Source organism: Thamnophis sirtalis, unplaced genomic scaffold, assembly GCF_051295495.1.
Source record: "Thamnophis sirtalis isolate CommonGarterSnake01/CBP01778 unplaced genomic scaffold, rThaSir2_p1.2 scaffold_1, whole genome shotgun sequence".
Classification (NCBI taxonomy): Eukaryota; Metazoa; Chordata; class Lepidosauria; order Squamata; family Natricidae; genus Thamnophis; species Thamnophis sirtalis.
Window position 1 is genome coordinate 62,292,803 of NW_028261381.1, and position 25,790 is coordinate 62,318,592.

The 25,790-nt window shown below is 44.8% G+C and overlaps 1 protein-coding gene across 4 annotated transcripts in view; it reads left to right on the forward strand.

Annotated features, from left to right (window-relative positions):
* SPEG (striated muscle enriched protein kinase) overlaps positions 1–25,790 on the forward strand; it is a 129,676-nt gene that overhangs the window by 101,099 nt on the left and 2,787 nt on the right. For all 4 annotated transcript variants that reach the window (XM_087713346.1, XM_087713351.1, XM_087713357.1 and 1 more), the window contains 16 exons: positions 345–517; positions 1,085–1,111; positions 1,407–1,559; positions 2,246–2,288; positions 2,500–2,568; positions 3,560–5,750; positions 7,347–7,502; positions 8,167–8,283; positions 9,185–9,352; positions 9,480–9,605; positions 10,722–10,886; positions 11,941–12,667; positions 19,512–19,751; positions 21,030–21,253; positions 23,085–23,160; positions 23,826–23,975. In XM_087713346.1, the coding sequence (XP_087569472.1) occupies positions 345–517; positions 1,085–1,111; positions 1,407–1,559; positions 2,246–2,288; positions 2,500–2,568; positions 3,560–5,750; positions 7,347–7,502; positions 8,167–8,283; positions 9,185–9,352; positions 9,480–9,605; positions 10,722–10,886; positions 11,941–12,667; positions 19,512–19,751; positions 21,030–21,253; positions 23,085–23,160; positions 23,826–23,975 (4,805 nt within the window). The remainder of the gene's footprint in view (positions 1–344; positions 518–1,084; positions 1,112–1,406; positions 1,560–2,245; positions 2,289–2,499; positions 2,569–3,559; positions 5,751–7,346; positions 7,503–8,166; positions 8,284–9,184; positions 9,353–9,479; positions 9,606–10,721; positions 10,887–11,940; positions 12,668–19,511; positions 19,752–21,029; positions 21,254–23,084; positions 23,161–23,825; positions 23,976–25,790) is intronic.

Here is a 25,790-nt window from a genome sequence, read left to right on the forward strand (position 1 = left end):
TTTTCTAGTAAAAGAATGTTTGGCATTAAAACTTCCTATAAGGAAGATATGGGAGAAACAAAATCAGTGATAATTTCTACCACTTTCTCCAATTTTGATCAGAAATACAGATTAATCAGGTAGTGAGGATAAAAACAAAATAGTTTTCCTTTTTCTAGTAAATACTACAGTAACATTGGCTATAGGTCTAAGAAATGCACTTTTATCAGTGTCCATGGGATAAATAATGCACAGAAGGAAAGCTGTAGATAATCCTGGTCAGCTAACAGAAATCCAAGGCCTGGTTTTGACTGGAATGTTATTTTAAAATTGTAAACTATTTCCATTTTGTTTTTCCTCCATAGCCTGAAAACCTACTGCTGGCTGAACCTGGCAGTGATCAGGTGAGAATCTGTGACTTTGGCAATGCCCAGGAACTGACTCCAGATGAACCGCAGTATTGCAAATATGGCACCCCTGAATTTGTTGGTCCCGAGATTGTCAGCCAGAGTCCTGTGTCCGTGGTCACCGATGTCTGGTAAATTGGGGCAACTACACACTGATGCTTATTTTTGTGGGCATCCCTGAATATAGATAGGGAGAAGGGACTTAAAGAGCATCATCTAGAGGCTTTAAGATATTGGAAAACAACTACAGCTCAGAAATGGTTCTAGGGCAATTACTGCTTAGGGCAACATTTTTGTATTTCTGCCTAAGATTGCTAGCTTCATAAAGAAGAGCCAGCTGGGAGAAAATGCGAAGCTGGCTCAGTTCCACAGATTATACAGCATTCATAACTTCGCCTTCGGGGTGACATAAATCAGGTTTTTATGTCAGAACTAAAACTGCCTTGGGGAATGTGAGACTAGATTGTGGAATTAGATCATGCTACACAGCATTCTTCACCATGCTAGAGTGTGCTTGTTTGAATTAAGAGTTGGGTTTTTTTCCCCCCGTCAAACCCTTTTTTAAAAAAACCCAGGGACTCAAATCCGAGGGCTTCTGAGTTTATATTGATCAGCTTTTTTAGATTTTCCAGGTATAGGTGCCATTACTATATGGTCCATCAAAGCAGTAAAATTTTCTCTGTCATCTCTCTTTACAGGCCTGTGGGAGTCATGACCTATTTATGGTAAGTTTGGGGAGTTAATCCAGGACTCAGAATGTTTCCACCTCCCATACAATAGTGAATAAGTGGCACAATGAGCAAGATTGGGGTTTTGCTTCTTAATATAATTATAATAATCTGGCCTGGCATTCATTTCTCTGTAGAGTGTTTTCATGCTTGGGGAAACCTTGAAAAGCTACTCCAATTCATTGGCCCCACTGTTTCCTGTATACATTGAGCAGATAAAGAAGCCCCAGACTTTATCCCACAAATGATGTTTGAATGTCTGCTGAGGTTTGCTGACTGTTCCCTCTCCTAGTCTCACAGGGATCTCCCCATTTGTGGGTGAAAATGACAAGACCACACTCATGAACATCCGCAACTACAATGTGGCCTTTGAGGAGAGCATGTTCACAGGACTGACCAGGGAGGCCAAAGGCTTTGTTATCAAAGTGCTGGTTAACGATCGCCTGTAAGTAACAGTTGCTCCAGGGGACATGGTGGTGTGTGTGTGTGTGTGTGTGTGTGTGTGTGTGTGTGTGTGTGTGTGTAGGTTGTAAGTTGCATCACTTCCCCATACTAATAGACGGATAGAAAGCAAACTTCTCCCAAAGCTACAAAAAAGCTCTGAATAGGGTGAAAACAAAATCTGGACATACATTACAAACAATTGAGAGTTAAGATCCTGAAGAAAGCAGATTTATTGACAACTGATAATTTTTACTACAATTTGCTTGATCACCCATAACAAATTTTATACAAACACACACACACACACACACACACACACACACACACACACACAGCCATAACTCTTTTTTTTCAGTGCCGTTGTAACATTTTACAGAATTTTCCTTATTATTTTAGCAAACAATGTCACAACATTTAGAATAATGCATTAACCGGGGTTATACCATATGCAATTAAATAAAGTCACATTTTTGTGAGAATGAAAGCCACTTCTTTCCCACACTGAAAAGTTGTACAAGAAGACATTCTCCTTTTGATAAAACAAAAAAAGATTTAGCTGGGGGTGATCAAATTGGGAAGAAAATAATCTTATTGGCCGGAATGGATCTAGCTCCAACGATGTCATTCCCCTGTACTGATGAATAACACTTAATCTGCACATTAATTCTTCTTACCTTTTCCAAATAGGAGGCCTAATGCAGAGCAGACCCTGGAGCATCCCTGGTTCAAGGTAAATCCTACTACAATAATCTGCCTCTTAGGACAGAGCTGGGAGCCCATTTAGGGTTTTGAGGTGTCCCTCTCTCTGTCTCTCTCTGTCTCTGTCTCTATCTCTCTATCTGTCTCAGAAGCCTAGCAGGCTTGGCTTCTCCCATAAATACTGAGAACAAAACTCACTATGTCCATTTGCTTCACTCTGTACTACCCATTTTCTCTTCCAGACACTGGCCAAGGGCAAGAGTATCAGCACAGATCATCTCAAACTGTTCATATCTCGCAGGAAGTGGCAGGTAAATACCTCCTAGCAATGTGGTGGCAGTTCTTTGGTTGTTTAACAGGAGTCTGCCATTTTTCTCAACCAATAAAAACGGCGAGGAATGAATAAGAAGAGAAGTTCTATCAGGCATAATCCCAACAGCTCACAGCTGCTCCTCAAGGAAAAGATGAATTCCATTTCTAAACTCCATGCTGTACTTTGGAAAACTTTGTACAGAGAAATGGGAAAACTGAGAAATCCCAGTAAATTGCAATGCGTGGTAATATTTGTGCTAATTTACGAATTTATTAATAATGCCTGGCATTGCAGAGGCAAAAAGCCACTTTTCTTCTTGCCGAACACTCAAACACAACTGATATTGTAGGAATAAACAAAACAGTATTCTTAATTATATGTACCTATATAACAAAACAAAATTCTGAATTATATTTTATTTAACTTTAAAATACTTAGTGACAGCATTCAGAGTGATATATACAAAAAGTAGCTAAATTTGATATAAAAGACTATAAAACAATAAATTAGAAAAGTCAGTGGATAGCTAACTAGCAAAGATCAAAATACAGAACTGCACTATTAGCTGGTCAATGATCTTTAGCTGCAAATCTAACTTCTGGTGACAAGGAATGCTGGTAAATCATGTACTTTTTACTGTCTATTTTGTGTTAACACTTATCATTTGTTTTTCATGGACATATTTAGAAACGATTAATGCACAAAAAGTACAAACATGGTTTTACATGTTTGTAAAAGACATGTTTACTTTTTCCAAGGCTGACCAAAATTGTGTTGTTTTAAGAATGGGCAGCTTATTCTAGTTAAATGGGTCTTGATTAAATATTTTAGCCTAGCAAATATTTTGCCTGCTTAGTCTGTACGAAACAGGATGGGGGATATTATTACTGGATAGGCACAGCAACCAAAGAGGTGGAAGATTTATATATTTTTTCCTGAGTTCCAGCTCATTCAATCTTTTTGTCCTTCCTATACTTTTTTCTACACAGCGCTCCCAAATTAGCTATAAGTGTAACATGGTGCCACGACCTATCCCTGAGCTTCTAGAGGACACATCCACACACTTATCTATTGCTGTGCCACGTCTCCTAAAGGAAACATCAGTCCTATCCTCTTCTTCAGATTCTGATGATCCTGAAGAGCTGCCCTATATTCCTATGCCCCATCAGCCTGAATTTTCTGGTTCCCGGATGTCCCTGACTGAGATTCCCACAGAGGAGGAGTCTGTGGGTCCAGATGGGGCTGTGACGGAGGAGGATACATCCATGGATTGGCAGGATGTAGAGCAGAGAGGAACTAAGAGAAAGGAAGATGTAGAGTCATCCGTGAGGAAACATAAGAGTAAGGTGCCCCAAAAACGTTCCACAGAGGCTGAAGCGCTGGGCTCTTTTGAAGAGGAGACTAGTGATGCCCAGAAAAGGCCAGAGAAAAGGAGGGCACTGAAGAAAGGCTCCAGCCTGGAGTCTCCAGATGCTTCTGACAAAGCCTCACAGAAGGCGGGATTGCGCCGTGGCAGTTCTGCAGATAGTGCCCTTTTGCTCAACCTTCCCTCAGATGAAGCTGAGTCCCTCTCGCGTCCAATCTTGACCAAAGCTTCCTCCATGGAGCTGCCCCGTCGCAGCCCCAGCCCTGGCACATTGTATCATAGGAAAGGTGGCCTCCCTGAGGAAGAATATGCTCAGCGCCTGGAGCTCATGCGCCAGCGCTTACTGCGAGGCAGTCCTGTGGACGGCAAACTGAGTGGCTTGCGGGGGCCCCTGTTGGAGACCCTTGGCCTTGAGAAGAAGGTCCCGAGGCCTCCCCGGTTAGAAAAACAGCTGTCCCCAGGGCATAAGATAGTGCGTGCAGCCTCTAGTGAGACAGCCCCACAGCATTTGCCTCCAGAGGGGCGTCTCCTCCAAAAGAGTAGCTCCTTCAGCCAGGGTGATGGGGAGCCTGTCATCCTGCACCGGCGTTCTGGGGCACCATTGGAAATCCCCTTGGTCCAGGCAGAGACTCAGAAATTAAAAGAGACCCCATCCCTCTCAGCACTGAATGAGTCCCGGCCACACACACCACATGAAGCTGTCTCCAAAGTATCCAGCCTCGAGATGGAGGTAGGAACTAAGTCCCTCACTAGGTCTAGCCTGAGAAGACCTATCCCCAGACAATCTGAGGAGAAGCCATCAGCCAGATTTGCCAAACCTGATGCTCCAGTGGCTGGGAAAGCCATGAGCTCCAAACGGGAATCAATACCATCCAGGCAAATCTCACCCATCCCCGGCAGCTCTGCTCCAAAACGTTCTGCTTATGCTGATGTCATGAAGTCTTTGACTGGTGAATCTTCCCAAAGCCCTCAGAAAGAGACCGCTGAACCTTCCATTGCTGCTCCCGAAGGCGTGCCTCAGCAATCCCCCACAGAAATGCCACCCTCTGCTGTGGTCCCCAGCAAAGAGAAAGAGCTTCCCTCCTCCTCATCCCAGCATATTACGGACATTGACTCTGAAGAAGTCTTTGAAGCCAAATTCAAGAGAGGCAGGGAAGGCTCCTTCAGCAGAGGCTATAAGCTAATCTCCAGATCTGAGGAGCGGCACCTGGCCAAGCCCCTGGTGCATGAAGAAGGCATTTATCGGCCAGGACCAGTGGGGGCTCCACTAGAATTTTCCAAGTCTCCAGCCCCCAAGCAGCTAGGCGCACGCTCTCGTTCAGTACAGGACCTGCATGAAGTGGAGAAGGAAGGAGGCTTCATCCGCAGAATGTCGATGCGCCTGCGTCGCACTCCCCCTGCTGAGAGAAAGAAGGTCAAGGAGGAGGACACAGGGGGTATGAGCCAGGGGCGCAGATCTTCATGGGGCTTGGCTTCCAAGGACAAAAAGGACACAGAGGGCCAGCAATCCAAGCCTGGCTCCAGTGAATCCCCTGTCATGGCCGTACGCCGCAAGATTGGAAGTAAAGTAGGCCGCCTCTCCACACATCTACGTAGCCACTCACAGCAACAGGCTGATGACAACCAGCCGGTTGCTACTGGCGACTGTGTCCAGCAGCTTGAGAAGAGAGCTCCCTTTCTCTCTCAGATACGCCGTGCAACCTCTGAGGGTGAAAACTTGCGTCAGGTGGGCATCCCACAGAACCAGTTGGCAGCCCAGTCTGCTAAGGTCCCCTCCACAGAATCGTTCCAGTATGAGTCGTCTACAGGCAATGGTGAGCTACAAGTCATTACCTGGGATGGGAAGGGAAAGATTGTGTCAGAGTTTGTTGCAGAAATCAAATCCAGAAAGCATACACAGGTACCTGATGCAGCAGGATTCATTAACTTCTTTTTTTATACTTAATAACACATAAGTCCTATACAATACAGTGGTGGGATACGGGCGGTACGGCCCGGTACGGGTGTACTGGAATGGTGTTTCGGTGGGCCCACCCACTCGCGTTCCTTACCTCTTTTTTGAGGGAAATGGGACAATTGCGCATGCCCGCACAGCGTACAGTGCCTGCATGACCTCGCTGAGCAGCTGCGGCATCGTAGGGCAGTGGCGTGCCTGAGGTGGACGTTTGACCCGGTCACAGAGTACCGGTTGCAACGGGATCCGGAACCCACCACTGATACAATACCAATGGCTGGTTCTTCCAACATGTTAGAGTACAAGCAAACACAGGCAGAGGAGAGGACAATTTTCAAGTTTCAGTTCAGAGCTCAGACTAGTTTGGGCTTTTGCACAGGTTCAGAGCTGCATAGCACTAAGCCATGTCCAGATTCCTAACTGTCTCCAGCAAATACTGTTTCAGTTTCCAAACAGTCCCCATTGGCTGACCCAGTTGCCCTGTCTATTCATTGGCTGACCTTGTTACCATGTCTTATTCCAGTTCATGAATATACATTGACAGATTTCAAATTGAATTTATGGGCAGGCAGGTCTATATCTAAGGGCTCTTGCTGCTGCATTCTACATTTTGTAAGATGCGTTTGATAGGATTCACATCCTTCACCATATTTATTCCTGAAGATCTAGTAGGGAAACAACATAAGCAACATGTTAACTTTGCAAGTTTAGGCATTTTTTGTGACCACATTGAAATATTCCCTGGCCATATATAACCTTGCACACTGAAATGAGGTAGTCTAGCAGCCAACATTATAGCTTAGTGCACAATACCCTAAGCATGATTGCTGAAATAACTATTTTGGGCATAATACACTAAAACATAAATTCTCATGGTTGTTGTTGGTCTACAAAAAAACTACCCATGGTTAACCCTGACACATTCAGCATACTATGCAAACGCCGAGTGATAAGCCTTCATCTGACTTGCATAGATGTTTTGTTTTATTTTGCTTTGCCATTTGGAGTTTGATAGACCATCATGAGTCCTACCCCAAAAGTTCCAACCAGCTCAAAATATAATCAAGGATTATACAGTCCCCAAAAGATTTGGGAGGGCACAATTCACAATAAGAAAAATACGAGAAAGTACCGGCATTTCCCAGGCTTTCTGTTCTTTGGGACTGATGGACACAACATGCAATTAAGTAAAAGCCCAGGAGAGAGAATGACATCCCAAGGAGAATTATAAGTAGCATCTCCTGTGTTATGAATTTAGGGAAGGCAGATGTCTCTGAGCTGAAGGGTAAGAGTGAAGAGTTGGATATACAAAAGAATAAAGCATGGCTATGGGGAAGTAGAGCATGTGTAGCACGTGTGAGTAAGCCATGGTTTTGCAGATTCATCAGAAGGGAATCCAGGTTAATTCTGTTGTTCTGATCAAGGAAGAGCCAGCTCATGTTTGTTGCCCCTACAGTTTCCAGTGATGGCCAACGCCGCAGCTCTCGTTGGGAACGCTGGAGTTTATCCCGTACCAAGAAGGACAAGGTGGCCTCTCAGCCCAACCTCCCTGCCAGCCTGAGAGGGGAAGGTGTTGTTATTGTCAGTCAACCTTACATGCTCAGTGAATCGGGTATGTTTGTGTCCTTTTGGTGTCAGGGAGAGAGCGCTCCTGATCAGCTCACTCCTATTTTGCTGTGTTAGGAAGTTTTCACAGTTGCAGGAAGCCCCGCAATACTGAAGGAATTTTCCCCCCATATCTTTCATCATCTGAAGTTGTATAGCAGGGGTGGTCTTTTTCTTTGTTTCCTTGCAACCGGGACCTGCACTTTAATAAAACATTATAATTATTATAACATTATTTTCACCAGAGGAGAGACTGGGTAAGGACATTTCAAATGTCACGTAAGGGGATGGAGCCATTTTTGTTCTTCTTTTCTTCCTCCCAACTTTAAGGCTATTTTTGTTATTGTTTCTGTTCTGTTTTGTCTTTTTTTTAGCTACTTTAGGTGCACTAAGTTATCCCCAACAGAGTTGGCCACTTCAGTTTTTCCCATCAGACATTGGCAAAAAGCTGCATTGCAATTTTGTATGATTTGCCACTTAGGTTTTATGGCTGCAGTTCAGGAAGGGGGCCAAGAAAGAGGTTGAGGATTGTAAAATGACCTGCCTTCACTAGAGGGAATTATTCCTATCCCAGTAATAAGAATTAGTTTCCTGCCAAGTCCTTTAGTACCAACCAGGTGGTATTTCACAGCCTGTTTTCAATGAATACCTTTTATCTGTTTTCCTACCAGACTTCCCTCCTGTCTTCCACATAAAATTAAAGGACCAGGTATTGTTGGAGGGAGAGGCAGTGCAACTTTGCTGCCTTCCTGCTGCCAGCCCTGCCCCTTGTATTCTGTGGATGAAAGGTAAGTTCTGCACCACAAGGAGAGGCACATATTGTCCACTCTGAAGTTGGCCTGACTGAGGCCATCTTGGAGGCTTCAATGTTGCAGCAATGGTGCTGATAGGGGAGGAGGGGAGTAGAGATAGCTGGAGTTTGTAGCCAAAACAAAATAGTTTCCCCTGGGAACCAAGGACATTGCCAGAGGAGGCTGAAGAGAGGATGAGTGAAGTTTCCAAGCAACCGGACAGCACCTTGATTGGACTATGTGATTGATTATTTGGGAAAGGGAGGAAACTTTTAATTAGGTGAAAACCAGGGAAACCTTTAGAGTCGGTTTTCACTAGACTGTGCCAATATGATATGTCCCATAAACCTGTTCTTTGAGGAACCTGCTTGTCTCGGAGTTCTGTTTACTATGGGTATATTACTTGGAACCCTGACTCGTATCCTGCACATATCTGGTAAGTTTGTATCAAACTTACCATATTTTTCAGAGTATAAGACGCACCTTTTTTCCTCAAAAAGAGGCTTAAAATCTGCGTGCGTCTTATACACTGAATACAGCATTTTTTGCCTCCTGAAACCCTGCCCCCTTCACCAAAATGGCCGTGCATAGCTTGTAGGAGGCTTTCAGAGAGCTCCTGGGGGCTGGGGAGGGCAGAAATGAGCAGAAAACACGCCGTTTTTGGGGAGGTGTGCAGAGTGCAAAAACTTTTTTTTATTATTTGCCTCCTAAAAACGTTGGTGCGTCTTATACTTCGGTACATCTTATATTCCGAAAAATACGGTATATGGTTGGATGCTTTGTTATCGAATGTGGGAAGCAATAGCAATGGAGCATAAATTTGAAAATCTGATGAAGAGCAGACTGAATCCTCAAAATCCCTAGTTTGGTTGAATTGACTATTTTCGGTCTCCCACAGATAAACGTGCCTTGGTTTCAGAGGGAGTTCTTAATATTGTGGCATGTAAAGATGGCCGTCAACTGCTTACCATTTCCAAAGTCTCCAAGAAGGACGCAGGCTTGTATGAATGTAATGCTACAAATGCCTTGGGCACTGCAACTAGTTCCTGCACCATTGCTGTGGCACGTAAGAACAAACAAAGATTTTCCACAACTCCCCCCTCCCCGAATCAATATTGATATCTCTGCCATATATACAGTTGTTGTTTCATGTCACTCAGTCCATTCTCCTTTTTAAAATCCATTTGGAACAGATCTTCCTGGGAGACCAGGCACTCCAGAAATTCCTCAAAAGTACAGGAACACAGTCCTGGTGCTGTGGAGGCCAGCAGACACTCAGGCGCCCGGCTGCTCATACACACTGGAATGCAAGATAGATGGTACGCACCTATTGGATATGGCAGAATGTACCCACTGCAGACATTCTCAAGAGCAGCTGTTCTCTACCTGGGAGCATTCTTGCATTTTTATTTAAATAATTCTGTCTCTTTCTAATGACTCTGTTACTTAATTGCTTGCCCCCTCCTGTCTACTCTGATTTTTCTCTTCTTTACTGGTAATACAACACAAAGAAGAGAGGATGAGTTTCCTGGTCTCCTTTCTCCAGCTTTTTGCGTTCAGTAAAACTCATCTGTTGTGCAACTCTTTCGTGGCTGATATTCGCACCATTTTGGGGAAGGGGCGTGGGAAGCCACAGTGAAAAGAGCAGTGATACAAAATGGTCATATATTGGAAGGGGTGGATTTTCTGCATTTGGGGGATGTGGTTCCTTGCAGTTTAAATCAAAGTATTAGTTAACTGCCTGTTACATCGCAGCTTAGGTGTTTCCTGCTTTGGACTGGGAGAAAACCAAGCTGTCCATTTTTAGCAACCATGCTTCTGACATTTGGTGACAGAAAGAACTCTGGGGTTGTGAGTTATGAGCTGCAGTAGCATAGTGGTTAGAGTGCAGTATTGCAGACTACTTCTGCTGACTGCCGGCTGCCTACAATTTGGCAGTTCACACCTCACCAGGCTCAAGGTTGACTCAGCCTTTCATCCTTCGGAGGTGGATAAAATGAAGACCCAGATTGTTGGTGGCAATATGCTGACTCTGTAAACCGCTTAGAGAGGGCTGTAAAGCACTGTGAAGCGGTATATAAGTGCTACTGCCATTGCTATCTCTGATTCCATGGACTAAGTCCAAGTATGAAGACCAGATTTTGACCAGTGGCCAAATGGAATGTGGAAGTTTCTGAGACTTGAAAAAATTTCTTGTTTAGCATAGCGTTTTCACTTTCATTTGACCACCGATATATGTACCCGGCTATTTGCATTAAATTTGCAAAGGAAATTATATGAGATTGAAAATAATTGAGATCCTTAAGGTGGCATGAAACGTGACAGTCAAGACCATTCACGGGATCTGATATATGTATGTATGTATGTATGTATGTATGTATGTATGTATGTATGTATGTATGTGTGTATATATATCCCTTTTCTCTCTCCCTCAGGAGAACATGATTGGAAAACAATTAACTCAGGCATTGCTGACTGCTACTTCAATGCAACAGATCTTCCTGTTGGAAACACCATCAAGTTTCGTGTTGCCTGTGCCAACAAGGCTGGACAAGGCCCATACAGCAACCCTTCGGGGAAAGTATTCATTGAGGGTGCAGGTGAGAAGGAGGAAAGGCTCATATTAAATCATGTTAGGTTACATTATTTTTTGGGTGAAATAAAATACCCAGAACCATTTAAAAGTATACATAATAAAACAGTCCTTATTCTCCAATTTACAGCCAAAATGCTAACATTTAACGAAAAGAACTGGGTGGAGGGACGAGACATGATGAGTCAATTATCTGGATGGATGGGAATTTTCTTGTTCTGTATTTGATGGTACTCATATTAAAAATAAGATTTTCACTGCTTCTATCTTTCTGAAGTGGCAATTTCTCTTCTGTTGTTAACATACCTTTTTATTTATTTTACTTACGTATTAAATTTGCTTGCTGCCTATCATGTTACAGGGTGGCAATACCTTTGCTTTCTATTCATGTCTTTAAGCTTAATCCCCTCCCCCACCTAATGCCCCTTCATGGTGATACAGTTCTTGAGACGTCCTTCTGTGGGTAATTCAGAAAGCAGGAGGCAAAAGAGATACCGGTAGAGGTTGTTTGGTGGTATCTCATCAAGCTTGTTTCTTATAACAGCCAACCCCCTGTTCTATTTTGTATGGTTAGTGCTTGTCATATAGTTCCACATTCTGGATTATGCCTTCAACTGACCATAATTCCATCTCATGGTAGCAAAATGCATGTTATCTGTCTTTAATACAGAGAACGTTCCAGAGGTGGTATTCAGCAGGTTCTGACCAGTTCTGAAAAACCGGTAGCGGAAATTTTGAGAGATAGTTCAGAGAAGCGGTAAATACCACCTCTGACTGGCCCCGCCCCCATCTACTCTCTGCCTCCGAAGTCCCAACTGATTGGGAGGAAATGGGGATTTTATAGTATCCTTCCCCTGCCACACCCACCAAGCAAAGCCACCCCCACAGAACCAGTAGTAAATATTTTTGAATCCCACCACTGCAGCATTCCTTCCTTCACCTCATTCTATCGCTGTTGGCATTCCTATTTTGGAGAGGAACTCTGCATTCTCACTGACCTTTGGATAGAAAGTGAGCCTAGAATCTTTCACCTTTGTTTTTTTTTCTTTCCTCCCATTCAGAACCCACAGCTTCCCATTCAGGTCTTCCTGCCAAGAGGAATAGAACAGCTTCTACCAGGTCTACTCAGACACTTCCTGATCAGACGCCCCAGCCAATGATGAAAAGCACAGGTCCTCTGTTGACCTCCGAGCCAGTTTTAGGAGAGGTTCCTCCTGGGCCACAAGAGATTCAAGCCAGTGAGGAGGCATCTATGGCTTCAGAGAAAGAAAAACTCCCAATTACAGCCCTCCTTCCATCTTCCCAGGATTCCTCCTCTTTGGAAGATCCATCCATGACAAAGGTCCCTTTCCCAGAATCAACATTAAAGCCTTCCAGGACAGCATCTTCCCTCACCACCCAAAACGTCTCAACTACCACCAAGGGTTTGCTTGCCCCAACATCATCCACTGATTCTTCTCTCTCCACGTTCTCCCCAGTCCAGCCTGCACTTCCAACGTCCACAGTGGACTCGCCAGGGACCATCACTCCTAAAACTGTGCCATATGTTGCCACCTCTTTTGTTTCCATCCCATCAAGACCACCTGTCCCAACAGATGATGCTCCCAGCCCCCCAGTCACCCCTACCACAGAGGAAATGCCTTCACACACACGTTTTCTAAGGCGGAACCTTTCCTCCAGTAAGGATACTAGTAGTGGAGCCCGGGGTAGTCTTACTTCAAAAGATGAATCCGCATTGCGCCAAGGAGTTCCTCAAAAACCTTACACCTTCTTGGATGAGAAAGCGAGGTAAGCTATTCATATCAATAACAAAACTGCCATGTACTGAATCATACCTTGGGCCATTTAGCCCAGTATTCCATGTGAATGTGAGTTGTCCAATAGGCTCATAAGATGACATTTTTCCTTTCCCCTGGAGCTTTTTGGCCAGAGATCCCAGAGGTTAAGACTGAAATCTTTCATGGAGTTATTTTTGCAATATGATGTTTTAGATAAATTAAAACAGAGGGTTTTGTACCATGGCAAAGCGGGGCCGATTGAGTTGAATAGATCATGTAGCTCCCAAATCATTGCAATACAATGAACTGAACTCTATTGTTTGTCTCATGGATTAGTCCAGGGATAATTTGGTTCATCATGTCCCTTAGTAAATGCAGGAATCCAGATTAAAGTATCTGACATGTGTTATTCAGCTTCTTCTGGAACAAATCTAGCAAAGGGAAACTCAACCCCTCAATGGGTAATTGGGTTCACTGATGAATTGTTTTACCCATTTTTCTTAACAGCCAGTGGGAATTTGCTATTTCATAGGTAAAGGTAAGGGTTCCCTGGCACATATGGGGTAGTCGTTCCTGACTCTAGGGGGCAGTGCTCATATCAGTTTCAAAGCCGAAGAGCCAGCGCTGTCCGAAGACGTCTCCGTGGTCATATGGCTGGCATGACTAAACACCGAAGGTGCACAGAACATTGTTACCTTCCCATCAAAGGTGGTCCCTATTTTTCTATTTGCATTTTTACATGCTTTCGAACTACTAGGTTGGCAGAAGCTGGGACAGGTAATGGGAGCTCACTCTGTTATGCGGCGCTAGGGATTCGAACAGCTTGAATTGCTGACCTTTCTGATTGACAAGCTCAGAGTCCTAGCCATTGAGCCACCGTGACCCCTGCTATTGCATAATTTACCATAATTTCATACCCTACATTTTAGGAAGGAAGAACATATTTCTGACATCCTTTCAGGTACTTGAACAGATTCTCACACTTTTTAAGGACAAATATACCTAGTTTCCTCATTAGGAATATCTATAAGACTACAACTCCCAAGCTGTCAGGGAGCTTGTGAGGAACCATGAGAAATCTGTTGCTAATCTCTCAAGATCTGTAGAGATTATTGATTTATAGTTCTGTATTACAAACATCAGGTTGCAAGGAGTTGACATGATAGGCTGCACATTGCACACCCTTTTCTTTAACTAAGCATTTTCAACATTGGTCTTGAGCAGTAAACCTCAAAACAACCTCATGGTTTTTGTAGGAGTGAGAAAAAAGATTTGCATTTCCTGTTCCCTGTTTTGTATTATCCTTTATAATGTCTAGAATATTTACCTCCACCTCTTTAATGGATTATGTGATATTACACACATTAGGACATCAAAAAGAAGTGTGAGGAACAGGATACATAATTTACCCTTCTTGTTTCTCTAGCAAGTTGTAATGCCAATTGTAAGTAAAACTAGTCAATACCAATTCACCAAGTTTTTTACAAGGAATGACTCTGGACTTCCGACTGATGTATTTTGAAATACATTTTTATTATTTTTACATTTAAAACAATGTAGTACTGCAGAGCCAAAGTGACCATACTTTCACATTATACACAGTTAGTCTCAACCATTAACTATTAGCCTACCAGTGATGTGCAGTGACTAGAGGCAGGGGAGGCGGGGCCTCACCAGTCTCCTGAGGAAAATGAAACAATTTTTAAAATAATTAAAAAGGCCAAGGTAGTTGCTCCCAGAGTCACAGTGACTCTGAGTCTGCTTAGTGCAGTTAGTAGGAGGAGGCTAGAGAACTATGGGCCTCCTTTGCATAAGGAATTTTTCGCCTTTTAAGAGTTAATCAAGGGTTAAAAAGCAAAAAATTCCATATGCAAATGAGGCACATGATTCTCCCGCCTCCTCCTGCAAAGGGCACTTTGTTTAGAGCCTATTTTAAAACGTTTAAGCAGAGTCATCCACGTGGTGACTCTAGCAGCAACTATCCTAGCCTGCCTGGCCCTGGCTAGACCAAATCTAGCATTTTTGACGCAGCTGGAAGGTATGTGGGTCAGAGGGAGGGGGCAGGGGGGAGGAATTCAATTTATTTGTAATGTAAGTAATTGTAATTTGTTTTTATTATGTGTATGTGCGCGCGCACGTGTGTGTGTGTGTGTGTGTGTGTTTTTTACCCGCCTCTGCTGGTCTGCGGGCTGGCACATCTATTTTTATTTTTTATTTATTTTATTTTATTTTTTTATTTTTTAAAGCCATGCTGCCTCGGTGCACCATAGAGCGAAACATGTCCTGGTTTGTGGCCGGGCGGCATGCACTTTAAAGTGCAAGCGTGCCGCCTGGCCACAAACCAGGACATGTTTCGCTGAATGGCGTTCGAACCCTGCCAGCACTCTAAAGTGCCGGCATGCCTTCCGGGCCGGCCGGCCATTCAGCGCTCGCACCCAGCACTTGCACGCCCACCGGATAGCACCGGGGAGGAGAGGAACTGCGCGGGTCCTGCCGCTGACGATACGGGCGAGGGTTGGCCAGCTGGGGGTGGGGGTGGCTGCTGCCGAGGCCTCCAGCCTTGCAATCCTGGGTGGAGAAGGCGAAGGTTCGCTCCGGAGCTGCGGAAGACCATTGCACCAGGAGGCCTCCGCCCCGGGGATCCCCCGCACCCCCCATTCGGATTACCCCTGAACCCAAAGGAGCCTGGGCGGGTTGCGTTGCATTGCATTGCATCGCTTGCATTGCACGGCATAGCATCGAGTTGTGCGTTTTGCTCGCCTTTCCAGCGCAGTGGTGCAGGCCAGGGAAGACGGGGTTTGGGGGCGCGGAGGAGGAAGGGGCGATCTCCCCCTCTGTTCGTCTGTCCCGCTGCAGAGCTCCTCCCAGGGGAGGGGGAGCCAGCGAGTGTGCTGATCCCCATTTGCAAGACCAGCCCTCCGCCTTCTTGTCCCGTTGGGAAGGGGGGGTGGGAGACAAGAAGGGGGCAGGCTGGCCTCGCCGCTTGCATTTCCCCTATTCCCCCCCTCCCAATATAGGTGCAGAGAAAGAGCCAGGCTTCAAAAAGGAAAGGATATTTTTAATAATTTTCTTTGTCTGAATATGATTTCCCATTGAGGAAAAGGGGAGTTTTAATTCCCCACCAGTAAAAAAAAATGTTTAGTCTTTGAAGGGCCCTTGTGTGACATCTGCCTGTGTGTGTGTGTGTGTGTTTGTGTGTGTGTGTGTGTGACACATCAGTGCCTCACCAGCCATAAATCTCACCGCACGTCACTGTAGCCTACTTAGTGCATTATCTATCCTCCTGTCCAATGACAATATATACACTTTGTTCCACATCTTATACCAGTCATAAAATCTGTTCCAGACTTCAAAATATTCTGCTTCCCCTTTATTTTTAAGTTCACGAGTGAGCCTATCTGCTTCCGCACAGGCCACCACTTTTCTGATTATATCTAGCTCTGATGGTGTATTTTCTTTTCTCCTATGCACTGCTTGGGGAATCCAAGCATGGGTTAACTTTGTCCATTAGCCTTGAGACTGAGTTATGCAAATTGCTGGCCACGCCTCCTCTGACTGAACTGGTTCAGTTTTTTAACTCTAAAGAGATGCAAAATTATTCTCTCTGGGTGACTAGACAAATTCATCATTATCATTATTCAGCTTGGATTCCCTTCACCAGCTTGAGCTCCTCTCGTTTTCTCTTCGTTTGAAGTGGCAATTGGATTTTAGTGTTCCCGGAGCCTTCAGAGCCAGGGAACCTCTTAATTGGAGGCGAGAGCATGCCGTTGTTTGTTGTGGGAAGGTTGGTTCGCCGCCTTTGTTTTGTCTTGCCGAGGGAGGCTGGGGATTGGTTTGGCGCCCCACCCCGCTCACTCTAGCTGCTATCCGTCGCCCCCTCTCCTTCCCCCCAAGGTTGCCTGGCAATGCCATATGGCTGGTCTCTCTGTATTACCTCGACCTCGAGAGCTTCTGGAAGCTGCAGCTGCGGTTGCTGGCAAGATATAAGGCAGGCTTTCTCCATTCTGGCGGCAGCCTTTGAATCTCCCGCCCGTGCTGTTAGTTGCGGGAGCCATTTTGGAGCCTTTTTCGTGCCTACAAACAGTCTGGCTGGGCATGGCTTCATTTTCCCATCTACAGGGATGTAAAATCACCAGATTCATTGCTCCATGGAGGTTGGTTCACCACCATTCTACTGGAGCACAAGTTTGATCTCTCACGGTCTCCTGCTTCGATTGCAATCAGCATTTGGTATTTCAGTGAACATGAGCTTGAGCCCTTTCAACCTAGCTTACATGGCGGATCGTTCTATTACCAGGGACAGCGCTGGGCTTCCACCTCTCCTCAGTTGTCCTCCGATGCCACTGGGGCCTGTTCTAGAGTGGGTAGGACCACCACCAGGGCCGCCAGCCACAGATCCCGCCCTACCTCAGTGGCTCCTGCCAGGGCCGCTAAGCGCACCAGTAAGACCAAGAACGGGTCTAGGGATCCTCAGCCCCCAGGCCACCTCCCATGCTGCCTGAAGGGCCTTCTACCTCCAGCCTAACTGGAATTCAAGGTTGGTCCCCAGACCTCCCTCTCCCTCAGGATCTCACAACTGCAGGACCTGACTCAGGCTTTCAGGGCTCGTCTGATCCTTCTGAGCCCAGCCCAGGCCTGGCCCCTCCCGTTCAGGGGCCTCAGCCACCTTTACTCCCATGGCTGCTGTTCCGTGAACTGTCCCACCGCTTTGGTCACCCTGTTCGCTCAACCCAACAACACATACCTGCTGTGATTTTACACCAGGTTCCAGGTACCAGGGGTGGTAGGCACCGACGCCCTCTGCAGCCCATAAAGGAGGGTCTCCTTTATGCCTTTCCGCCTCTGCCAATTGTACCACTGGTCATCCAGAAGATTTTGGTGGAATGGACGGAGGTGCTGCTGGTTGCACCGATGTGGCCACGGGGCCCCTGGTATGTGGACCTCGTCCATCTGTCCATCTCATGTCCATGGAGAATTCCAGACAACCGGATATCCCTCTCACAAGGAGCCCTCGTCCACCCGAATCCACAGCTGTTACAGTTAGCTGTGTGGCATGTGAGCGGGCGATCCTGAGTCACCAGCATTTCTCTGATAAGGTCATCTCCACCATCCAGGTGGCTCACCGCCCGTCAACAACCTGCATCTACAAGGCTATCTGGTGCGCCTTCTGCAGATGGTGTTGAGCAACAGATGCGGACCCAACTGGGGTAACCATACCGCAGATATTGGACCTTCAGATGGGCATGGACAAAGGGCTAACACCTAACAGCCTCCGTCGTCAAATTGTGGTTCTGTCTACCGTGATTGGTGGGGGGCAGGGCCACCCCCGATCTCAACCCCCGGGGGTGCAGGCCTTCCTGAAGGGAGCAGCGAACCTTAGTCCGCCTATTGTTCATCGCTACCCCACCTGGGACCTCTCCCTAGTACTCAATGCTCTTACGACGGCTCCATTCGAGCCTATTCGGACCATCTCCCTCAGGTTACTGACTCTTAAGACTATCTTTTTAGTAGCCATCGCATCGGCCAGGCGCTTTCAGTCTGGGATGACCTCTGCATTTTCCATCCGAGTAGGGTCGTACTACGTTTGGACCCAACCTTTCTTCCAAAAGTCAACTCGTGGTTCCACAGGTCACAAGAGGTCACTCTCCCGGATTTCTGTCCACGGCCATCTCACCCTGAGAACGGCATTGGCATCATCTCGACATTCGTCGTTCACTTTGCCGCTATGTGCGACGCATGCCATCGTTCAGAAGGACGGAAGCCCTGTTCGTGTCTTTCCAACCTGCCACCATGGGCCAAAAGGCATCATCGCATACCATCGACCGCTGGTTGAAGGCGTGTATTGCCCTAGCCTACGACTGTCAGTCCCGACCGGTTCCCAGTCACATCACCCCCCATTCTACCAGGAGTGTGGCCACGATGGCGGCCTGGGCAACACAAGCCTCGGTGGAGGACATCTGCAGGGCAGCGACCTGGTCATCGCCGTCACCCTTTATCCGTCACTACAAGGTGGACGTTTATGCCAGGCATCCTTTGGATGGCGCGTGCTGCAAAGGGTAGCTTCTTTGGTTACAGCACCAGACCAGCCTCGCTCCCGCCCCTGAAGTCTATTGCTTTGGTATGTCCTATGCTTGGATTCCCCAAGCAACGCACAGGAGAACGACCGTGGACTTACCTGAACGGTCCTTCTATGTACGCTGCGAGGGGAATCCAAACCCGCCCTCGACTTCGGCTGTTCTGGACCTGAACTTCTGTTTTTCCTATGACATTCTGACTTACCTTGACTTCTAGACTTATTTTGCTTCTCTCAAGCCAGCTGATTGTTTGTGCAAAACTGAACCAGTTCAGTCAGAGGAGGTGTGGCCAGCAATTTGCATAACTCAGTCTCTAGGCTAATGGACAAAGTTAACCCATGCTTGGATTCCCCTCGCAGCGCACATAGAAGGACCGTTCAGGTAAGTCAATGGTCGTTTTCCAATAGTGCGCAAAAGTTATGCGCGCCACAGTTAGTACATGTATAATTAGATAGAGTACATTTTTCTTAAACTCCTCCGGTATTATGCCTAGGAGAAAAAATTCTGGTTTAAACAAAATTTGGTCTCCCACCATTTATTCCAACCATTATTGAATAATTTTCCAATATCTTTTGGCCTCATTGCATGTCCACCAAATATGATAAAAAGTGTCTGGTGTTTTTTTACACTTCCACCAATTTGGGGCCAGATTTTTAAACATTTTGGAGAGCGGTGCTGGGGGGGGGGGGCGACTGATGTATTTTGCATGTGAAGGTGACCTAGCTTGCACTAAACAGCATCCAGCCATGCACTAAATGTATATTATATGTTTCTGTGCAGAGGCCGTTTTGGAGTGATCCGGGAGTGTAAGGAGAATGCCACAGGCAAGCGTTTTATGGCCAAAATTGTACCCTATGAGGCAGAAAGCAAGCAAAATGTCCTGCAGGAGTATGAGATCCTTAAGGGCCTTCACCATGAACGCATCATGACCCTCCATGAAGCCTATATTACTCCTCGCTACCTGGTGCTGATAGCAGAATATTGCACTGGGAAAGAGATCCTCTTCCACCTTGTTGACAGGTTTGTTGGGAGTGGCAAATACTGAGAACAAGACTTTGGATTGTTAGAAAAGCTTTGTGTCCAAAACAAGCAAACAGGAACCTGTAGGATTTGGACAGCAAGTAGAGAATTCCATAAGGAAATATTACCAGGCCAAGGTTAAAGAGCTTCAAAACAATATGGTCATAACATGTTAGTTGTTCGCAATGAATCCTTTGTAGCCTGAACTGGGTTTAATAAGCAGAGAAATTGATAATGGAGATTATCATTTATTCAAGGCAGGCAATTAAATAAGATGCTTATTATCTCAGCCGCTGAATTGCAAGAACAAAAAGGGAACATTTCTGCTTGATCTAAACATGTAACCATAAATTGGTTAAACTGATGTTCAAGCAGAATACTTTGTTGTTGTTATTTGCAAAGTCGTGTCCGACTCATCACAACCCCGTGGACAACATTCCTCCAGGCCTTCTTGTCCTCGACCATCCTCTGGAGTCCATTTAAGATCACTGCTTCGGTGACTCCATCCAGCCACCTCATTCTCTGTCGTCCCTTCTTCTTTTGCCCTCAATCTTTCCTAGCATCAGGCTCTCCTCCACTGAGTCCTTCCTTCTCATTTGGTGGCCAACGTATTTGAGTTTCATCTTCAGGATATGGCCTTCTAAAGAGCAACCCTAAAAAGGATTGATCTCCTCTAGGACTGACCAGTTTGATCACCTTGCTGTCCAAGGGACTCACAGGAGTCTTTTCCAGCACCATAGTTCAAAGGTCTCAATTCTTTGGCACTCAGCATTCCTTGTGGTCCAACTTTCACAGCCATACATTGCACTGATAAAACTATAGCTGTGACTATACACACTTTTGTTGGCAGGGTGATGTTTCTGCTTTTTGGTATGCTGCTAGATTTGTCATAGCTTTCCAGAATACTAGCATGATCATAATTTGAAAAATGGAAATCTCACTTCAGCAAGGCAGGAAGAAGCATTACATTTATTTTAAAATAGTTATATAATATGATGATGACCAATTATACTGTAATACGATGACCGTGATTGAACAACATTATGGCAATTGGCAAACAACATTATTGCCATAATGTTGCCATAGATTGGGAATTCTAGGAGCTGTACTCTCAATGTACTTGAAGGGTGAATGAAAGCTGACAAAAAAATTCTCCCATGTGCTTATGTAAGGGCTAATTGTTTTCAAATCAGAAGTATGTTATTATATTAGGACATACATCTGGAATTGAGTTTCGAATTCCCAATCATCCCTTTAATTTCATTTCTATGCCTGCAGGTTCCGATACTCAGAGGATGATGTGGTGGGGTATATAACGCAGATCCTTCAAGGTCTAGAATATCTTCATGGACGACATATCATTCACCTTGACCTGAAGCCTGAGAACATCCTTGTTTCCACCACAAACTCAATAAAAATTATTGACTTTGGTAGTGCCCAGACGTACAATCCAATGGTTTTGCGACAGCTAGGGCGCCGTGTTGGCACTTTAGAATACATGGGTGAGTCTGTATTATTTTTATATTTATTTCTATTATATAAGCAAGGGGATAAGGGAAACAAATTGCTTGCGGAAGAGGCATGATGTGAGATGAACCTTTGAGGTGCCTAGATTGATCTAGAAATGTAGGTAATTGAATGGAGTTGCAGACAATCAGATTGCTAAGGACACTGAAAGCAGAGCAGGAAGGAAAGAACTACAAAAGTTAGCTACTAGGCCTTTGCTGAGACCCTAACTCTAAGTTGGCCCCATCTTCTGCATAGTTGACTTTGGGAGGTGGAGGAAGGACTTTCCTTGTGCTGCCAAGCAAATAGCCTCCTGCTAAGGTTTTAGATATCTTCCAATAACTAAAGATCTCAAGACATGCAAAAATCCCACAATTCATTAATACAACTTACATTTCTTTTTGAATTATTTATTTATTTATTTAATGTATATGCTTCTCATCTCACTGTCATGCAACTCTTGGGCGGCTTGCAACATATGGCAACAAATAACCAAAAGCTAGTATGGTGTAATGGTTAAGTGCTGGACTAGGATTAGGGAGATCCAGGTTCAAGTCCACTTTCAGTTATATAGGCTCGCTGGATGACTTTGGGCAGTTGCTCCCACTCTCTCTCTCACTCCAACTATTACACAGGTTTACTCCTTGTGAAGAAAATCGGGAGGAGCGAACAATGTTGAATGTTGAATGTTGATTTTATTTATATGCTGCCCTTTTCCCCCGAAGGGGACTCAGGGCGGCTCACAACTCAACCAGGGAAGGGGGATACAAACAGAAAATTAAAATGACACAAAAACAATACATAATTTAAAATACACAACAGTCATACCAATTCGAGATGGGGGCAATAGTTCTTTAGCCCCAGGCCTGTCTGAACAGCCAGGTTTTAAGGGCTTTGCGGAAGGCCTGGAGGGTGGTGAGGGTCTGAATCTCCACGGGGAGTTCGTTCCAGAGGGTCGGAGCAGCCACAGAGAAGGCTCTCCTCCGGGTAGTCGCCAGTCGACACTGGCCGGCGGATGGAATTCGGAGGAGGCCTAATCTGTGGGATCTAATCGGTCTAGTGGAGGTAATTGGCAGTAGGCGGTCTCTCAAGTACCCAGGTCCAATACCATGAAGGGCTTTATAAGTGACGACTAGCGCCTTGAAGCGTATCCGGAGACCAATAGGCAGCCAGTGCAGCTCGTGGAGGATAGGTGTTACGTGGGTGAACCGAGGTGCACCCACGATCGCTCGTGCGGCTGCATTCTGGACAAGCTGAAGTCGCCGAATGCTCTTCAAGGACTGCCCCATGTAGAGCACGTTGCAGTAGTCCAGTCTAGAACACTACACACACCAGCTGGAGCTCCTGTACAAAAGGCAGTATATAAATAAAAAATAAATGAATGAATAATCAGCGAATATCAGCCTTTTTGTGATCATATTTTACTAGGTTATAGTCCATATTCCTTTTTATTCTGTCTCTCATGGGTTGGACCAAATATGTTTGCTCTGAACTCTCTTCCTCTCCTTCACTCCATAATCATGGATTGGCTTTAAGATTTCTTATCCAAGAGACTCATATCTTCCCTCTTGTTGCACTAAGGCAACATGGCAATAGTAAGCTTGCAGATCTAACTCTTTGTATTCTCAGCTCCAGCTGTAAAGCTATTTATTACACCCAGCTTTGTTTGCCACTTGAGGTGTACTAGGGAAGCACTGAGATGTGACCCAAGTAAGCTGACGGGTTTATTCGGTATGTTAAGTGAAAGCCCTTCTGGGCACAGTATGGAATTTGGCACTGCGTGTCATCTTCAAAGAAGAAAGAAGTGGTTCTTTCTTTTCTATGCAGCTCCAGAAATGGTGAAGGGGGATCCTACTGGCTCAGCAGCTGACATCTGGGGCATAGGAGTCCTCACATATATTATGTAAGTATAGATGAAATGAGTGGCGGCAGGGTATTGAGTGTGTCAAGTAGAATTAAAGATCTTCCTCTGATTAATTCCATGCAAATATATATATTTATACATATACATATACATATACATATACATATACATATACATATACATATACATATACATATACATATACATATACATATACATATACATATACATATACATACATACAAACATACAAACATACAAACATACAAACATACATACATACATACATACATACATACATACATACACTGGTATATGGAAGGGGGGGAAGGGAGAAGAAAAAGAATGAAGGAAACTTATTTAGCAAAGGAGAAAAACAAATGTCGCTTTAAATCAGAACTGAGCATGCCTGGCTGTGGAATTCTGGGAGTTGAAGTCCACAAGTCTAAAAAAATTGTTGCCTCACCAGCCATAAACCTCACGGCACGTCACTGCAAATAAGCAATCAAGAAACAATCAATATCAATATAAATTGTAAGCATACAAGCAACATGCTCTGTAAAGTTTTAAAGACACATCCTTCTTATGAAGAAACCTGTAATAACCATGCTCACAAAGTGGTACCTCACTGGGGAATGTTAGTTCCATAGACAAACGGGTCATTTATGTTGTCCATTCCTTCTATTCTCAATTGTTCCCATCAGGCTCAGTGGTCGCTCACCATTCTTTGAAGCAGATACTTTGGAGACAGAAAGCAGGATCCTCGCAGGGCGTTATGATGCCTTCAAGCTCTACCCTAATGTCTCTCAGAGTGCTGCACTTTTCATCCGCAAGGTCCTCTCTGCTCATCCCTGGTGAGTGAAAGGTGGGGAAAGAAAATGACAGAAACCGAGAGCAGCATAGATTTTATCACCATAGTTGAGCAGCATCTGAAGCGTATCTTGATTGCAAACTCCTCATAGCATCATCATAGTGTTATAGTGTGAAGATTATAAATGCACCAGAAGCTTTAAGATATTTACAGGGCTTTGCTTTAGGAAGCAAGAGGATTGCAAGAGGAAGCAAATGTTTATTTGTTTGTTTGCTTGCATACCTAAACCGGGTGTCAGGGTTTGTGTGTGTGTGTGTGTGTGTGTGTGTATGTATGTATGTATGTATGTATGTATGTGTGTATATATATATATATATATGTATGTATGTATGTATGTATGTATATATATATATGTGTGTGTATATATATGTGTGTGTGTGTGTGTGTGTGTGTATGTGTGTGTATATATATATCTGTTTCCCATAGAAAAGAAAACACCTGGAGCCACAAAACCTGGGCAGGCATGGCTGGCGGGGGGTGTCATGTGACTGGGAGGGAGTTAGTGATGTCGAGTTGCCCATGCCGACTCAGATTTTGTGGCTCCCAGAGCCGAGGTGGCGCAGTGGGTAGAGTGCAGTACTGCAGGCCACTTCAGCTGACTGCTAGTTCAGCAGTTCAGCGGTTCAAATCTCACCGGCTCAGGGTTGACTCAGCCTTCCATCCTTCCGAGGTGGGTAAAATGAGGACCCAGATTGTTGTTGGGGGCAATATGCTGACTCTGTAAACCGCTTAGAGAGAGCTGAAAGCCCTATGAAGCGGTATATAAGTCTAACTGCTATTTGTTTTCTGTGGGAAACAGATCCAAATGGCTCTTTGAGTGTTTAAGGTTGCAGATCCCTGACCTATGGCTGCTCATCTTGCTACTGGGCCTTAGGCAGCTAACGATAAATCGATCACAAAACCAATGAAGAATCCAATGCATTTTTTTAAAAAAAGAAAGAAACTATAGCAACAACTAATCTATCAGGTCTCAGAGGTCCAGCTAAATCTGTCCATCTTACAAATCAATAGCAAAGAGACAAGCAGCAGGCAATCAACAGTGTCCCCAGTCCAAATGCTTAAGAGGAGACCTGATCTTTAGCACTTTACAGAAAACCACTAGGGTCAGGGTCATCCATGGTAAATATTGGAACGGTCATCCGATGTGATCAATAGCATCATTCTAAACATCCTTTCCTAAAAATAAAATCTATCATGTGTATGTTTCACCAGTACTTTTGTGGAAAGGGGGCAATATGGTTTTTAGAGGAGCAAGATGTTGAAATTGCATTAGTCGTGCCTTATTTCTGTTGCAAATTCTGGCTGTTTCCTGTTTGGGTTCAATATCAGAGCGCACAATTTATACAAATCAGGTGTCAAGTGCAGGCTGAGATTATCTCCAGGTAAGGCTGAGAAAAGTTCTGGTTTAAAACTCTGGAGAGCTGCAACAACAAACACAGGTAGTCCTCAACATGCTACTGTAACTGAGCCCAACATTTCTGTTGCTAAGCAAAACATGTGTTAAGTGAATTTGCCTCATTTTACAACCTTTCTTGCCACAGTTGTTAAGTGAAACCACAAAAGAGGTTAAGTTAATCTTAACAGTTGTTTAGTGAATCTGGTTTCCCCATTGACTTTACATGTGAGAAGGTCACATGTAAATTTTGAGTCAGTTGCCAAGTATCTGAATTTTGATCACATGGCCATGGGGATGCTGTAACCATCGTAAGTGTGAAAAACCGTCATAGGTCAGGTTTTTTCAGTGCCATTGTAACTTTGAACGGTCACTAAATGAACTGTTGTAAGTCAAGGGCCACCT